General features: G+C 44.3%; 1 protein-coding gene across 1 annotated transcript in view; it reads left to right on the top strand.

The window, feature by feature from the left end:
* The window catches only part of SHOC2 (SHOC2 leucine rich repeat scaffold protein), a 111,187-nt gene that overhangs the window by 17,995 nt on the left and 74,289 nt on the right, over positions 1 to 18,903 (top strand). Inside the window, exon 2 of the mRNA XM_068255201.1 lies at positions 18,136 to 18,903. This exon is cut by the window's right edge and continues 128 nt beyond it. Within this exon, the coding sequence (XP_068111302.1) occupies positions 18,347 to 18,903 (557 nt within the window). The 5' untranslated portion in view covers positions 18,136 to 18,346. The remainder of the gene's footprint in view (positions 1 to 18,135) is intronic.

The raw sequence follows: 18,903 nt of genomic DNA, 5'->3' as shown, positions 1-18,903 counted from the left end.
TCAGCAATAACCTTTGGGCAGTTCTCTCTCTTCCCCCATCCCCCCACCCCAATTCTTTTCTTGTTTCTCCTTCGCTGTTGAGCCTTGAGTATGATGGCTTACTTCACTTTTGTTTTGCTTTAGGTTCATTAGTCCTATTAAAAATGTGCCCAGTTGAGACCTTGTGTTTGTTGTTGGACTTCAAGAGACCATATGTCGATTTTAGTGTGGTGCCTATGGCAAGAATACCAAAGTCCTGTTACATTTTTACTTGTCTATTACCACTTGTGTCTCACCTCTGTGATTTGTAATGTATAATTATTACTGTTCGAAAAAATCCATTAAAATAATTTGAAACAGAAAGGACAACTGAAGTGAGAGGGATATGGAAGCTGCCATATCTATTTCCTTTTAAGCAATACCAGATGCCTGGCAGCCCTACTGATTCTTTGCCTCTAATACTTTTAGCCATTGCCCCTGAACAAGCATGCAACAGATCAGGTGTTTCTGACATTGTCAGATCTGACAAGTTTAGCTGCATGCTTGTTCCTGGTGTGAGGCCCAGTGCACGATTCTAGGCATGTTTAGAGAGATGTTCTAAACATGCCTAGCATTTTTTTGGGAGTGTTTTTGTGTAGCAGATTGTAGATTTTGTTACAGTAAAGTTGTAACTGAACAACTTCTGTAACAAAAACGCTTTGAAAACCGCTCTGATCTAGCGTTTTTCAGAGCAGTTTTCCACTTGTACTTTACATTGAGGCAGAAACACCTCAGAAATCTAAAAATACTGCAGGACCCGAGTTTGCGTTTGGGGGAATAACGAGCCGCTCTGGTGTGCACCAACCCATTGAAATACATTAGCCAGGTGGTTTTCCACATATGTTTTATAAAACGCTCAGAACCGCTCTTGGTGTGCACCAGCCCTTATTCGGAGACTTCTGCAGCCAAATAGATCAGCAGGGCTGCCTGGCAGCTGGTATTGTTTAACCACCCTGGCGTTCTGATTAAATCGCCAGGGTGGCTGCGGGAGGGTTTTTTTTAAATAAAAAAAAAACTATTTCATGCAGCCAACTGAAAGTTGGCTGCATGAAAGCCCACTAGAGGGCGCTCCGGAGGCGATCTTCCGATCGCCTCCGGCGCCCAGAATAAACAAGGAAGGCCGCAATGAGCGGCCTTCCTTGTTTTGCTTATATCGTCGCCATAGCGACGAGCGGAGTGACGTCATCGACGTCAGCCGACGTCGTGACGTCAGCCGCCTCCGATCCAGCCCTTAGCGCTGGCCGGAACTTTTTGTTCCGGCTGCGCAGGGCTCAGGCGGCTAGGGGGGCCCTCTTTCGCCGCTGCTCGCGGCGAATCGCCGCAGAGCGGCGGCGATCAGGCAGCACACGCGGCTGGCAAAGTGCCGGCTGCGTGTGCTGCTTTTTATTTCATCAAAATCGGCCCAGCAGGGCCTGAGCGGCAGCCACTGGCGGTGTTGGACGAGCTGAGCTCGTCCAGACCGCTCAGCTGGTTAAAAGGAAATAAACATGGCAGCCTTCATAGTCTTCTCACTTCATTTGTCCTTTAAATCTATTTTTAGCAAAAGGCTTTTTCCTGCTGCATACAGCACAGACGGAAGTGCATGAAAATGCATAGGAACTGGAAGAAAAGTGATCAGCTAAAATGTATGCATTTTTGTGTAAATGCTGGTTGACATTTCTCTCTGTACTCTGCATCTTTTTCTATCTCCTTCCTCAGTATATTTAATTTGAAAAACATCACTTGATTTGCCTGCTGGTACTGTCATCTGTTCTGTCTTTTTTCCCCCTCCCATTCATTATTCCAATTAATATCTAAAGCTGCAATGCAGAGGATGGATGATTGTCACCTGAGACAATAGTTTGTGTGGTTGTTTCACGTAATACTTTCCACAGTATATTTGGGACAGTATATTATGAATGCTTTTTTTTTTAGCTTTAGAAGGGCTTAAAAATGAATATGAACATTAAGTGACATTAAAAAAAAACAAAAAACTTAGATTGAAGGCTCTGGATCTCATAGGGAATTACTGGCCCCTCTCCTTTTCCTTGTTCCACCGCTGTCCCCCAGTGAAGCTATTCAGCTCGCGCCCCTAAAGCTTCATAAACACGTCGGACTGTAACAAGCTACCAGTGGTCGTCAAACTTGTATGTGGGGCGGTCGTTGTGACGACAGTTTGTCAGTGTGTACAGTCTGTCGTCAGGCTGATAAGGCTGGTTTTGACTGATCCGCTTGGCGGATCGGTCAAAAACAGCCTTATCAGCCTGGCGACGTACTGTACACACCGACAAACTGTCATCACAACGACCGCCCCACGGGCAGGTCTGACGATGACTGGTAGCTTGTTACAGTCCGATGTGTGTACGAAGCTTAAAGGCATCCAAAGTAGAGTAGATCAATTTTATGCCCAATACAGATGTGCCAGTCTTAAAGAGACACTGAAGCGAAAAAAAAATGATATTATGATTTGTATGTGTAGTACAGCTAAGAAATAAAACATTAAAATCAGATACATCAGTCTAATTGTTTCCAGTACGGGAAGAGTTAAGAAACTCCAGTTGTCATCTCTATGCAAACAAGCCATTAATCTCTCCGACTAAGTTAGTCGTGGAGAGGGCTGTTATCTGACTTTTATTATCTCAACTGTAAGTGAACTGTTTACTTTTTCTCTGCTAGAGGAGGTCATTACTTCACAGACTGCTCTGAAAGACTCATTTTGAATGCTGAGTGTTGTGTAATCTGCACATATTATAGAATGATGCAATGTTAGAAAAAACACTATATACCTGAAAATAAAAGTATGAGAATATTTTCTTTGCTGCTAATCTTCTAGTAATTATTCATAGTACACAACCAATTCACTATATTATATTTTTTTTTTCGCTTCAGTGTCTCTTTAAGAAGCACTCTGAGACACGGGTGCTTTTGAAGCTTGCCGAGGAGGATTTCACGAGTGACTGAGAACCAATGTTGATTTTTTTTTTTTTAATTTATTTTTTCTTTCCTCCTTACCCGGGGCATCCTTCAGCCTCATAAGCACAGAAACGTCCCTCGCAGTCCTCTGTCCATCCGTGACCTGCCCTGGTAACTGGCTCAGTTGACTTCAATCTGGGTCAGCCGGGATCTTCTGCCCATGCGTGGACCTCCTGCGCATGCGCAGAAGACCCCAGGCTGATGTCACTGAGCCAGATACCGGGGCTGATTGCTGCTAAACGGAGGACGACTAGGGATGCATCTGTGCTTATAGGGCTTAGAGGAAGCCCCGGGTAAGTAAAAAAATTTCATCATGGGAGATCTCTGGTTATCTTTAAAGTGTACCTGAGACGTTAGCACTAAAAGCACTTATACTTACTTAGGGCTTCCTCCAGTCCCCTGCAGGCCATGGGCTCCCTCCGACAACCTGCTGAGCTGCTCTTGTCCTCCCCTGTCCAGCCTGGTAAAGTCCTGACTGGGCTCAGGTCGCGGTGGATTTTTGCACCTGCGCGGTAGACTCGGACTACTGGGCCGAAAAGCAAAGGAACAGAGCAGCTTTGGAGAATGGCGATGGAGAGCATTACCTACAGGGGGCTGGAGGAAGCTCCAGGTAAGTATAAATGCTTGCAGTGCTAACGTTTCTGGTGTCCTTTAATATTGATCAAAAATAAATTAGAGTGACAATTGAATAGTATATGGCCAGCTTTAGCGACACCCAACCAATCCTCAAGCACATTGTTCTCCTACTGTCTCCGGCCACTAGAAGCTGGTCCATGATGTAGTCCCTTCTCCCCACTCCATAGCAACGAGGTGCCTCTAGCTTAGTACTGTATTGTCTCTACAGCACTCGGCCTGATCCCTGCAATAGACAGTGTTCTCCCCAGGCTCTTTTGGTGAGCACCCGGCTGTCATCGGCTCACCTCCTGCTATTCTGTAAGCAGAGTTACTCACAGAAGCACAGGCCCTGCATTCTCTCATCTCTCCCCACCCAGCTACTTTTTCATGCCACCCGGCTGGAAAAAATTTCTGGGGAGAACGCTGAGACAGTTGTTATACTTGTCTACTCTTGTGCTATCTCCCTTTCTCCTGTCTCTCACTCGTTATGTTTTTGCTTTCTCTCTCTCATCTCTACATCTCCTGTGCAGACTCTCTCACCTGATATCTCATTCTCATTTTCTCTCTTTATCAGTGTCTTTTGCCTGGTACACACCATGCAATTTCCCATCAAATCGATAGGTCAAGTTGATAATTTCCGGCAGGTCTAATCTGATCTCTGATCGTTATTCTGATCCGTTTTCCAGTCACTCTGTACAAAATCGATCAGAAATCTAATCGGACCTATCGGAAATGATCAACTCGATCTGCCGGGAAATTGCATGTTGTGTTCCATGCATTAGCACTGTGCATGTTTATGTGATTGTGTGATATTTGTACTAGTAGGCAGCTTTTAACCTGTTCTCTGTGAATTTCTCTGTTTCTCTCATTCTTTCTCAGCCCCTCTCTGTCTCTTTCCCTCCTTCTCTCAAGCCTACTGTGATTTGATGAGGGGGTGGTTGTCTGTCTGTGGGACTGTTACAAAGGAAGCACATTGTTTCACCGCTCCTTCCCACCTTCCACACCCAGCTCGTTATGTTTATAAAGCTCTCTGATTGTCACTAGAAAAGTTGTGGTTTTATTTTATAAGCGCACAAGCCAGTAATGGTACATGTACTTCCTGCTCCGCTGTGAGCAGTGAGCAGCCATGTGTAGCCTGCTCTCTCCACCCCCCCCCCCCCCCCCCCCAGACCCTTGCAATCAGTACACTGGATCCAGAGGCCTGTGCCCCTTGTAGGGTTGAAGGCAGGCGTGCCAGCTGCCCTGAGCTGAAAACCTGCTCTTACTGCTTCCTGTACAGAGTGTGACGGGAATCTGCAGTCTGTTTATACTTGCTGAAGTTTATCTAGCTGTACACGTGATGAACATAAGGTGAAATTTAAAAAACAAACAAACACTACCTATTATTGATACCGCCATTCAGCTGGATCAGCATGAAGTGTTCCAGTTAAAGGATCACTATTGCGAAAAATTGTGAAGTCTAAAATACAAGTAAACACACACAAATAAGAAGTATGTTTCTTCCAGAGTAATGTGAGCCATAAATTACCTTTCTCCTATGTTGCTGTCACTTACAGTAAGTAGTAGAAACAGACAGACATCTGACAGAGCCAACAGGTTCTGGACTAGTCCATCTCTTCATGGAGGAGTCTCAGCATGACCTTTTATTGATTATAAAGACATTCCCTGCTTGATGCACACTTTTTGGGCAGTTGGATGGAGTGACTGCCATTCACTAAGTGCTTTTGTAAATAAAGAAAACCCTAAGAACAACCCACAAGGAGATGGGTTAGTCCAAAACCTTACGGTTCTGCTAGATTTCTACTACCTACTGTAAGTGACAGCAACACAGGAGAGAAGTAATTTATGGCTTATTTTACTATGGAATAAACAGACTTCTTATTTGTATGTGTTTACATGTATTTTAAATTTTACGATTTTGCGATGGTGGTCCTTTAAGTGAAATAACTCCTTCTGAGCAGTGGAGTTGTCTGGCAGTGTCTTAACATGGGGACAGGAACTAGTCTCTCCCAGAAAATATCCTCTACCTTCTCTGATTGAGGCCTTTTTTATTTATTTTTTTTAATTTTATTTTTTTTTACAAAACTTTATAACGAATATATAAATAAGCTGTCATTGAGGAGGTTGTAAAAGTTTGCTCTCACACAACTTGTAAGAACTCTTTCTGAGCTCATGCAATTTTGATTGTTAGGCCGATTTTGGGGCAGCAAATTATACCAGGGCTGTGGAGTTGGAGTTGGAGTCGGAGTCTGGGCAATTTTGGGTACCCGGAGTCGGAGATGGAGTCGTGGTTTCAGAAACTGAGGAGTCGGAAGATTTTTGTACCGACTCCACAGCCCTGAATTATACCCTGCCCTAGCCATACTCTATAGCAAATCACCGCTGCTAATTGTGGAAGTCTGAGTTTGTGTATTCTATAACAGAACTCTGGTGCCCAAATTACCTTTCTGTTGCTTCTGTAGCCTCAATTTCCACAGAACCTAAATTATCTGGCGCGCCCTGCACCCAAATTAACTGATTCGTCTAGGAAACTGTCCATATATCTTAAAACCCAGTTCCATGAACATTTTTGTATTTGTGGGTTTAAATGTGGTGTGTTTTTTTTTTTTTTTGTTAGTTTTTTTCCCATCTGTGTCTCCAGTGATGAGGTCTATTACCTTGAGGCTGGTTTCACACCAAAAATAGGCCTTTAGTAAAAACACCACGATATTGCGCAGTGTTCTCTGCCTGGCCACCGACCAAGCGGGAAGCGACGTGCACTTGCCGTCACTTCCTGCTTTGGGTATGCGGAAATGTATTCCGCGCATGCGCGTTGGTAATTTTTTTTTAAACATCCAAGCGTTGCATTAGACTAAGATCCGGGCCGATCGCCACAACTCGCCGCAGCATAGACTTTAATTGCACGGCACTGGGGTGCGGTAAAAATACCGCACCGCCTCTGTGTAAAATGCTTCCTGAGAGCTTTGTTTTTAATATGAATGGCATTGGTATCAAAGAACAGGAAATTAGTGACAGCACCTAAAACTTGTTGTGCATCCTAACATTTTACCGTTTATGAGAAAAATGAGTTCTATTTGCACCTGTCTTTGTCACTCTTGGCGTGCTTTTGCTACTTCCTGTCTGAGCAGGAAGTGATGGAAATTCTCACAGGATGGGAATAAAATTCAAGAGGTGTTGTAAACCCTTACCACACTATCAAAATGTTTTGCTCAATGGCAGGAGCAATGAGCAGATCCACAGTAGGAATTAGCGAGTTTGGCAATACTGTCTCGGCATGTACGGGGGACTGGGCTGCAGAAAAGGGGGCTAACTCGCCTGCATCACCGCTTCTCGCCACTGTGCTGCATGCTGCTTTCCATCCTCCCCACACTTCCACCTTCAGAGCTTAACTTCCAGATGTGGAGGCGGAATTGTTGGAAAGATGGAGAGCAGCGTGCAGTGCATAGGTGGGAGGCGGTGAAAGAGGCAAGTTAACCCCCTGTGCTGAGGCACAGGCCCTGTACACCCTGGGAAAGTTTTACTGTGTCGCTTATCCTTAATCCACAGTGCCCTTTCTCAGATGTGGAGAAGTGATATCTATGCTACTGTGTATGTACTGCAGCTAACAAGAGAGGAATGTCGGCAAATGCACAGAATTACTTATATATATTTTATTCTGGCTTCTTTCTGCCCATTAAGCCCTGGTGAGCCTAGCGTGTGGGGGAGGAGATTGCTAGGGAAAATAGTTAAAATTTCTGGAATGCCTGACATTTTTTTTTATTAAGGAATATAAAAAGTTTATTTACAAACCTCTGCTGCATTTTACCCTTGAAGGTGCGTTACAATTTAATGACAAGTAAGGTAAAAATGTACAAAACAAGTCAGCCTTTTATTTCCCCTCCTGTTAATCCTTGATCATTGGCTGTGATTGATGTAAGTTTGGAAAAGTCTGCTTTCATATTTTTGCAGCGTTTGCCTTCTGGTTTTACCAGTTCCTGGCCTTCTTGTTGAAGTTGCCGTCTGTAGCTTTCTCTGTTTTAACTTGTACAGTTCTGCTCCTTCTAGTGAGCTTTCATACAGATTTTTTTTTTTTTGTCCCAGGAGAACTGTTGTCTCTGATTTGCTGAGGCATCTTCTAAGGTGCAAATCATAAACACAGCTGCATAACTGGCCTAGCTATAAAGTAAAGCTGTCCCTACACTGAGACATTTTTCTGCAGTTTCAATCGCTCTGAGCAATTCTACCAAAGATTTTTACCCCAACATGCCACCCGATCATAATTTTTGATCGGACGGGTCCAATTCCACGGCGACCTCAAGATATCTTTTGATAACCTTTTAGGGCCCGTTTCCACTAGAGCGAATCCGCATGCGTTGTCTGCATGCGGATTCGCATAACCAATACAAGTGGATGGCCCTGTTTCCACTTGTCCGTTTTTTGGTGCGTTTTTCTGTGCAGGATTTTTCTGCACGGTAGAGCCTGCAGAATTCGCCTGCGTGTGGAATGCAGGCGATTCGCAGGCAATGTATTTAATAGGGGAAATCGCACATGCGTTTTTTGCCGCGATTTCGCGTGTGAATTCACACCAAAAGTAATCTAAATTGAACAAGGCAGTGACATGGTTAAATTCGCATATACCCTGCCTATGCGAAATCGCGGCAAAAAACGCACGCGGAATCGCATCCGCATGCGATTTCGTCAGCGGTGGAATCCCGGCGATTCGCACCGCACTAGTGGAAACGAGCCCTTAACCTAAATTTAGTGCTCTAAAAAATACTTCCTGCTTTCTTGGATGAAGACCTATTGTTAACATCCAATGCTTTTAAATAAGCTTATCTACCTTATCTGCTGTGGCAGGCAGTCAACACGGGAGATAACAAGTTACAACTTGGGCTTAGACACAAATGAGGGGGGGTTCGACAGGCTAAACTCTCTAAATACATAGAGGGTGCATTTCTCTCTGTTTTCCTTCTGTCCTGTGCAACAGTTCAGGTCCACTTTAATGGACAACTGAAGTGAGAGGGATAAGGAGGCTACCATATTTATTTCCTTTGCCTGGTGGCACTGCTGATCTCTTTGGCAGCAGTAGTGTCTAAAACAAGCATGAAGCTAATACATTTTTTATACATCTGATCTGTATGCTTGTTCTGGGTCTATGGCTAAGTGTGTTAGAAGCAAAGGATCAACAGGACAGCCAGGCAATGTGCATTGTTTAAAAGGAAATAAATATGCCAGTCTCAAAATCTCCCTCAGGGCCCATTCACACTTGAGCGTTTTGCTGGCGATTTTGGCAAAACGCTCACTCTAGCGCTTTTGAAAGTGCTAGTGTAATAAAACCCTATGGGCCCGTTCTTGTGCGATTTGCAGTAATCGCCGCAAATCACCCAAAAACGTGAAACGCAAAGGCGATTTCCCGGCGATCGCGTTTCAGTGCTATAGAAGCGCTAAATGCGATCGCGGGAAAATCACTAAGCGTGAAATCGCCGGAAAATCACTCCCGCAAAAATCGCTGGCGTTTTGCGCTTTTAAGTGTGAATGGGCCCTCAAACTTCAGTTGTCCTTGGGGAGAGGGAGGTTTTTCTCACCCACTCTTTCAGTAGTTATGCTTGCTGTAGTTTGGTGCAGGAGAGTGTAGCATAGATGTCTGCAGAACTTAACAATTGCAAGACCTAAATAAAACTATTTCAGGTAATAACCGGTTATTGGATTTCATTCTGGCCACAGTCAAAGCTGTGCAGTCCCAGATTACTATTATTATGCATTTATATAATGCTGACACTTTTTCTGTAGCACTTTATGGAGTACGTTCAGCAAGTCCCTTTTCTGATTAGTTGGCAGCAGTGTTATTTAAAGTACCTGAGTCGAAGCTTTGGACAGAAAGGAAATGCTTACCTAAGAGGGAAGCCTCTGGATCTGCAGTGTTCCCCATCCCTTTCCTCAAGGCCCACCAACAGTGCATGTTTTGTGGAAATCCACAGAAGTAGATCATCAGCTCTGCTGGGACACTAATTACCCCACCTGTGCATGTTTGTGGTTTTCTGCAAAACATGTACTGTTGGTGGGCCTTGAGGACAGGGTTGGGGAACTCTGGGAGCACAGTTCCCCAACCCTGTCCTCAAGGCCCACCAACAGTACGTGTTTTGCAGAAAACCACAAACATGCACAGGTGAGGTTATTAGTGTTTTAGCAGAGCTGATTAACTACCTGTGTGGATTTTCACAAAACATGCACTGTTAGTGGGCCTTGAGGACAGGGTTGGGGAACACTGCTAGAGCAAAGGTGTCAAACTCGATGCCTGCAGGCCAGATCTGGCTCTCCTTGCCATTTTCTGTGGCCCCCCAGGAGCTTCAAATGTGCATCATTGTAAGCAGTAAAAGAACAGCAGCGCTGTCTTCACATACAGAGGAGCACACCGGTAACAGTGTTTCTTGTTGAAACATTGTCAGTTTGAGCCGGGGTGCAGCATGGAGCCCCCTGCTGGGATCGAGCCCCATTGCAGCTGGTAAAACACACACCCGCCTCCCAAACACGCAATCTCCCTACATAGCAAAGTATATAGTGAGACAGTGTAATATTTACCTGCTCCAGTGATGTGTTGGGTCTCTTCTGTTCTTCCTGGCAGTCGCATGCTCTGTGCTTCCATACTGCCTTCACTTGTATCATGTGACATGCCTCAGGAGCCGGATATGCGCAGCATAGAGCCTGTGGTTATCAGGAAAATCAGAGGAGACTGGAAGCAGCACTGGAGCAGGTAAATACTAATCTCCTCCACTGCGCTATTCTGCAGAAGTGGTAGGAGCAGCCCCCCACAGTCACTAGTTAACCACTTGACGACCAGGGGATTTTTCTGGTGATCTGTGCTGTGTGGGCTCTCCATCCCACAGCACAGATCAGGAGGCACGCAGGGCGATCAAACTCCCCAAAGCCCCCCTCCGCAGCGATTCGCGGCCTCCCTCTTTCCCTCCCCTTCTCTTTCTGGGCGGCACAGGACGGCGATCTGTCCTGCACCGCCTCTGATAGGCTTCAGATGCTGGCGATCCCTGGCCAATCAGAGGCCGGGGATCGCCGATCTCCTTTACGACGCTGCTGCGCAGCAGCGCCGTATGATGTAAACACTGGATTTCTTTCCCGTGTGTTTACAATTAGCCTGCGAGCCGCGATCGGAGGCTCACAGGCTGTTCACGGAGACACCCTCCATGAACTGACATGGAACGAAACGAACGAGCGGCCGTTTCCATGGTAACACCACTTCGACCTGCTGACGCCTATCGGCGTTAGGCGGACGTTAAGTGGTTAAACTACTTAGTTTTACACTGTTCTATACCTTTTAAATCTTAATATACAATTAGGCCCGTGACTTAGGTTATGTTCTGCCATACTCGCGCTTGAAGAGGAGCGCAGCCCTGGGGGTCTCAGCAAGCAACAGGACGATGACCCAGGAAGCCGCTATACAGGGAGTGCAGAATTATTAGGCAAGTGGTATTTTTGAGGAATAATTTTATTATTGAACAACCATGTTCTCAATTAACCCAAAAAAACTCATTAAAGGGGCACTACAGCGAAAAACTGTAAAATGTAAAATCTGTGCAAACATATACAAATAAGTACATTTTTCCAGAGTAAAATGAGCCATACATTACTTTTCTCCTATAATGCTGTCACTTACAGTAGGTAGTAGAAATCCGACAGGTTTTGGACTAGTCCATCTCTTCAAAGGGGATTCTCAGCAAGGATTTTATTCTTTATAAAGATATTCCCTAAAAAGTATTTAAACAATGATGCTGGCCAGCTTCCCTACTTGCTACACCGTTTTTTGGCAGTTGGACAGAGCAACTGCCATTCACTAAGTGCTTTTGAAAATAAATATATCCCTGAGAATCCCCTATAAAGAGATGGACTAGCCCAAAACCTGTCACTTCTGTCAGATTTTTACTACCTACTGTAAGTGACAGCAACATAGGAGAAAAGTAATTTATGGCTCATTTTACTCTCTGGAAAAAATGTACTTCTTAAGGTGGCCACACACGATACAATAAAATGATCCGATTTTACAGCAATTCGATGAAAACGATCGTATCTCTCGGAAAAATCGAAAGCTTTTTTTTCATTCGACTGAAAAATCCGATCGGAATTCCCGTTTTTTCCGATTTAAATCGATCCGGAATGCCAGATATTTCTGTTCAATTTCTCTAAAGATTGTATGGTGTGTTGGATTGTAAGTTTATTATTATACACACCCTAGCAATTTTCTCAGTTTCCAATCATTTTTATCATAATTGGGGAAAAATTTTACATAGGTGTGTGGTACATTGGTCATATTTTTTAATTTGTTACAATCAGTCAGAAAAATTGATTGCCATTCTTAAATTGAACAGATATTTAAAAAATTGTATGGTGTGTGTGTGGCCACCTTTATTTGTATATGTTTGCACAGATTTTAAATTTTACAGTTTTTCGCTGTAGTGCCCCTTTAATATCAAAGCTGAATATTTTTGAAAGTAGTTTTTAGTTTTAGCTATTTTAGGGGGATATCTGTGTGTGCAGGTGACTATTACTGTGCATAATTATTAGGCAACTTAACAAAAAACAAATATATACCCATTTCAATTATTTATTTTTACCAGTGAAACCAATATAACATCTCAACATTCACAAATATACATTTCTGACATTCAAAAACAAAACCAAAACAAATCAGTGACCAATATAGCCACCTTTCTTTGCAAGGACACTCAAAAGCCTGCCATCCATGGATTATGTCAGTGTTTTGATCTGTTCACCATCAACATTGCGTGCAGCAGCAACCACAGCCTCCCAGACACTGTTCAGAGAGGTGTACTGTTTTCCCTCCTTGTAAATCTCACATTTTATGATGGACCACAGGTTCTCAATGGGGTTCAGATGAGGTGAACAAGGAGGACATGTCATTAGTTTTTCTTCTTTTATACCCTTTCTTGCCAGCAACGCTGTGAAGTACTTGGACGCGTGTGATGGAGCATTATCCTGCATGAAAATCATGTTTTTCTTGATGGATGCAGACTTCTTCCTGTACCACTGCTTAAAGAAGGTGTCTTCCAGAAACTGGCCGTAGGACTGGGAGTTGAGCTTGACTCAACCCGAAAAGGCCCCACAAGCTCATCTTTGATGATACCAGCCCAAACCAATACTCCACCTCCACCTCCACCTTGCTGGCGTCTGAGTCGGACTGGAGCTCTCTGCCCTTTACCAATCCAGCCACGGGCCCATCCATCTGGCCCATCAAGATTCACTCTCATTTCATCAGTCCATAAAACCTTAGAAAAATCAGTCTTGAGATATTTCTTGGCCCAGTCTTGATGTTTCAGCTTATGTGTCTTGTTCAGTGGTGGTCGTCTTTCAGCCTTTCTTACCTTGGCCATGTCTCTGAGTATTGCACACCTTGTGCTTTTGGGCACTCCAGTGATATTGCAGCTCTGAAATATGGCCAAACTGGTGGCAAGTGGCATCTTGGCAGCTGCACGCTTGACTTTTCTCAGTTCATGGGCAGTTATTTTGCGCATTGGTTTTTCCACACGCAAAAATTTTTCAATAAAAAATATTGGAATTGGTTTTTCCACACGCTTCTTGCGACCCTGTTGACTATTTTGAATGAAACGCTTGATTGTTCGATGAACACGCTTCAGAAGCTTTGCAATTTTAAGAGTGCTGCATCCCTCGACAAGCTCAGAAAAGTCAAAAATAGTGAGATATCTTGCAAAGTCCTTCTTTTGACCCATTTTGCCAAAGGAAAGGAAGTTTCCTAATAATTATGCACACCTGATATAGGGTGTTGATGTCATTAGACCACACCCCTTCTCATTACAAAGATGCACATCACCTAATATGCTTAATTGGTAGTAGGCTTTCGAGCCTATACAGCTTGGAGTAAGACAACATGCATAAAGAGGATGATGTGGTCAAATTACTCATTTGCCTAATAATTCTGCACTCCCTGTAGGATCCCAGAGGCTTCCTTCTTCTTATGTAAGTATTTCAAAGGAAACCTTAACTGAGGAGGATATGGATGTTTCCTTTTAAACAATACCAGTTGCCTGGCAGTCCTGCTGATCTTTACCTGCAGTAGTGTCTGAATCACACACCTGAAACAATCATGCAGCTAATCCAGTCTGAACACCTGATCCGCATGCTTGTTCAGGGGCTGTGGCTAAAAGTATTAGAGACACAGGATCAGCAGCAGAGGCAGGCAATTGGTATTGGTGTAAAAGGAAAAATCCATATCCTTCTCAGTTTAGGTTCTCTAATCTGGGACCAGAGCTTCAACTCGAGTTTACTTTAACCACTTGAGGACCGCGGTGTTAGAGGAACTCCAGGAAAATAATGTAATTAAAAAGTGATTCATTTTTACAATAATTATGTATAAATGATTTAGTCAGTGTTTGCCCATTGTAAAATCTTTTAAATCCCTGATTTACATTCTGACATTTATCACATGGTGACATTTTTACTGTTGGCAGGTGATGTAGCTGCTGCATGCTTTTTTGGCAGTTGGAAACAGCTGTAAACCGATATTTCCCACAATGCAACAAGGTTCACAGACAGGAAACTTCCAGGAGTACCATGGTCCTCAGAGTTTCTTGTGGGAGTGGTTTCACCACAATATCATTCATACAGCGCCCACTGATGGTCTGTTTGTGAAAAGGAGATAATAGATTTCTCATGTAAAAGGGGGTATCAGCTACCGATTGGGATAAAGTTCAATTCTTGGTCGGTGCTTCTCTTTAAAGGGAACCAGAGACGCCAGCAAAAAGAAGCTATACATACCTGTGGCTTCCTCCAGGCCCATACGCACGGATCGCACCCATGCCGCCGTCCTCCGCTTCCTGTTTCAGCCAGTTCCGGGTCCCGTAGTTTCGGGCCAGTCGGCGGCAGCACGCGGCCAAATGGCCGCATCACAGGGGCTCCCGGCATACCCTTACACGTGCGGCTGCTTACTGCGCAGCCGCACGCGTAAGGATATGGATGGAGCCCCTGATCATGCGGACAATTGGCCGCGTCCGCCGGAAGTGACAGGACCCGGTACCGGCTAATCCAGGAAGCTGAGGATGGCGGCGTGGGAGCGATCCAGGCTTATGGGGCTGGAAGAAGCCCCAGGTATGTATGAGATCTTTTTCTGTGGCCAGCGTCTCTGGTTCCCTTTAAACCCCCATAGTGACCACGCCATTTTTTACTAAAAGGGCCACTGCAGCTTTAAGGCCTCGCTGCAGGGCCTCACAACTCAGCACACAAGTGATTTCAAACCAACCCCCCCCCCCCCCCCCCCCCCCCCCGTTTCTCCTCACCAACTGGGCTCTCTGTTGGTGAGGTCTGATCACTCCCCCAATGTTTATTTTTTTTTGTAAATATTTTCTTTTTTTGTCAGAAGACAAGACGTGGTTGCCATGCAATGTTTGAACAGGTGGGGGTATTCAAGTGAAATCTTTCGCTACTTTTTGAAAGACCTTGTTGCATGTCAATATTGATACTGCCCAGAGTGTTACAATCACACATACACACCAAGGATACAATCATTAGAAAAACTTCGGCTTTTGTGGTTTTACTTTTGTGTGTTTAGTGGAATAGTTTTATGTCTGGAACGATGTACTGTGTAATCACAAACTGTATGCGAGCCCATCCCCCCTCCTTTTTTTTTAAATGGGGGAAGAGGTCTGTTCAGTATAATAACAAAGGGGAACGTATTGGACGGAAAACTCAATAAACCTCTAATTTCCTTCAATAACGTGACAACTTTCGGATAATGCAAAAATGACCATATCTGGTTGTTGTCTATACTCTCGGGTACTCTTTGCACAACAGTCTTCTATATATCTATAGGCTGTAGGAAACCATATGATGCCTAGCCAAGCAACAGCGCTGGCCAAAGCGCCAGTTACTAACATTCACTGCTTCAGCTTCATGCCACATGGCTACAATTAAAGGAAAACGCAAGTGAGAGGGATATGGAGGCTGACATATTTACTTCCTTTTTAAACAATGCAGATTGTCTGACTGTCCTGCTGATCCTCTGCCTTTAATAGGACCCTGAACAAGCGTGCAGATCAGGTGCTTGACTTAAAGAGAACCTGTACTGAGTAAAAATATTTAAAATAAACACATGAGGTAACTTCAAATGAACATTACATAGTTAGCTTGCCATCTGTTCATCTCAGAAGCTCACCATTTTCTTCTGACAATGATCCCTTCCAGTTCTGACAACATTTTGTCAGAACTGAAATATATCAGTTGCTGTCAGTAAAATATCAGTTGCTGTCAGCTATAGCTGAGAGGAGAACTGATGTCCATGTTTCCCTATGACTCAAGTGGGCGATGTTACAGTTTAACTGTGTGCTGACCAGAAAGCTGTTATGGGTAGTGGCCATTTTCAAAATGGAGGACGGAAAATTCCCTTGATCTCAGTGAACAAACAGGACGCGGGACAGGAGAAAGACACTGAGGAGTAGACTACATGGAAGGTAAGTATGACTTGTGTATGCTTATTTTGACTTTTAATTTTCAGTTCAGGTTTTCTTTAAGTCTGACTGGATTAGCTGCATGCTTGTTTCAGGTGTGTGATTCAGACACTACTGATGCATGTCCTATATCCGCAGGCCTTCCAGGGGACTGGTATGCTTCCATATGTCTCTCACTTCAGTTGTCCTGTAAATCCTATGTCCATCGTTCATCTTTCATGAAGTTGGCCACAATTCAATCAAAAACGTTCAACTTTCCAGTTTGTTTTTTTTTGTTTTGTTTTTTTGCTCAATAAAAATGATCGATTGTATAGTTAAAAATATAGTCAAATTTTCCATTAGTTCCTCCTGATATTTCTCGATCGGTTTAGGTGGTAAATTATGATGAATTTTTCAGACAATTGAGTAATCTATAAAAAGGTCCATATTATTAGGCATTTCAATTTGGGGTATTTTTTTTTATTTAGTTTTTTCATAATTGTGGGAGAATCAAACACAAGTGTGTGTGATACATTGGTCCCTACCTTGCGCCTGCATGAATCTACAATGTATGGCAAATCCTGATATAATAAACTTCTCATATAGTAAACTACATGGCCAGGTCCCTTGGAGTTAACTATAAAGGGATACTGCTGTATATCAGAAATTTTCATACTCGCGCACTTAAAGTATACCATAGTACTTTTTTTTTGTTCCCATTGCTTCAGCAAGCGAGCACAGACAGTGTCTAAGCTAGATCAAAATGTACTGTGCTCAATATGCAGGGATTTGCATCCATTTATTACTAAACAGCTTGCACAGAAAGCATACCCTCTTTCCCTGAAATTAAGACATCACCTGAAAGTAAGTCCTAGCAGGTATTTCCAGCATGCTCGAAATATAAGCTCTACCCCGAAAGTAAGCCCTAGCGGCAGTAATGGAAACAAGTATCACAACTTGTTCCTACTGGAGCCGATGGTTTTACAGGCAGGACCAATGCTCTGTCATTGGGCCAATCACTGCAGTGATCGTCCTAATAGAGCCATGGTCCCACCTACAAGATCGGCTCCAGTAGAAACACAAGTTGCAGTACTTCTTCCCCATAGGCTGAAAGTCGGAGACACAGGCAGCATGGAGCTGGGGGAAAGAGGATGATGCAGGGGGACATTGGAGGACCAGGGGACAGCGCGGTGTTTAGGGGATAGAGGAGGACATGGGCACAGACGGGGACACCAAGAGATCACTAAAGGTGCAAGGGCACACAAGAGGTGGATCCAGCAATTGAAGAGGTGGCATAGTGGGGAAGGCAGCAGGACACACAGCACAGGAACTTGTGTGTTCATAGAAATGACATCCACTGAGATTAAAGCCCTAGTACAACATTTGGAGCAAAAATAAATATGACCCTTATTTACGGGGGAACCTGGTAGGTCTCACCAGTTACTGCAGGTACAGTACTGAAAGCGTTGTTCCACTGTCCATATGTCTGTGTAGCCCGGATGATACTGTAACATTGCAGCCATGCTCAAGAAAGTTAGATGATTGGCAATTCCTTCAGTAATAAGGCAGCTTACATAGGCAGTAGGGATGGCCCTGCTTAGGAGAACTCATGAAGAAGCATGTGATCAGTTTAATCAGCTGACAGAATTGTAAGGTCCTGATGTGCAGTGATGACTTCCTGGTTTAACACATGATTGTAACCAGCAAATCAGAACCTTACCCATGTATCAGCTGACCAAACTGATCACATGCTTCTCCGTGAGTCCCCCTAAGTAGGGCCATCCCTAAAAGGCAGTATAGGTCTCACCTGCTCACCGGGCCAGAGTAGTGTGCAGAGAGTGAGTTTAGCATACCAGGCGTTACTTTAATTTAGTTTTGACATACCGTAGTTATTTTGTGCCCTCTGTGTAGTTTTAAAGAGCTTGTTAAAGGCAGAAATTTGCCGCTGTTCGGTGCAGGCTCACATGCTTTTCAAAACTGTTTGATTGCCAGCATCATTTATTACAAAGCTTTGTCTGTTTTTGGTTTAGCCGCTCTGTTTGAATTGTGCATTTTTCTATGTCTCCCGTTTCCCCTGTTTGTTAATCTCAGTCTTGTTTTCCTTCAGATGATCTAGCCTGGAGCGCTTCTCTTTGGTGTAGCCGTTTGCTTGAATCGTGGGTGACAGAGCAGCCAAGGATACAATATGTAGCGGAAGGCAGCCTCTAACCTGTGTCTTCTCCTTCCCGAGATTGAGGAATTCTTCTGTTTTCTTCTTTTCACTGCTCGACGTATTTCCACGTGGAGTTCATGAGGTTCTTGGCTTCTGATTTTACACCATGAGTACCGGTGTGGGCAAAGAAATGGACCCAAAAGAGCCTAAGGGGCCAGCCACAGTAAAGGAGCCCAAGGCCACGGGCGGTCCTGTGAAAGATGGCAAAGACCTTAAGACCAAAGGGAAAGAACCCAAAGAAGGGAAGAAAGAGGCCGGTGGGGCACAGCCCGGTGTGGCCTTCTCTGTGGACAACACAATTAAACGTCCCAACCCCCCAGGACCCAACATGCGCAAAAAGGCCAGTAACGCTGAGGTGATCAAGGAGCTGAACAAATGCCGGGAAGAGAACTCCACTCGCTTGGACTTGGCCAAAAAGTCTATACACCAACTCCCGGCCTCCATCAAGGAACTAACTCAACTAACGGAACTCTATTTATACGGTAATAAGCTGCCGTCACTGCCGGCGGAGGTGGGCTGCCTGGTGAACTTGGTGACACTAGCACTGAGTGAGAACTCTTTGACCAGCCTGCCAGACTCTCTAGACAACTTGAAGAAGCTGCGCATGCTTGATTTGCGGCATAACAAGCTGAGAGAGATCCCGCCGGTGGTGTATCGGCTCAG

This window comes from Hyperolius riggenbachi, chromosome 10 (genome assembly GCF_040937935.1).
Source record: "Hyperolius riggenbachi isolate aHypRig1 chromosome 10, aHypRig1.pri, whole genome shotgun sequence".
Taxonomy (NCBI): domain Eukaryota; kingdom Metazoa; phylum Chordata; class Amphibia; order Anura; family Hyperoliidae; genus Hyperolius; species Hyperolius riggenbachi.
Note: the sequence above shows the minus strand (reverse complement) of the source record. Positions and strands in the feature narration are given on the sequence as shown.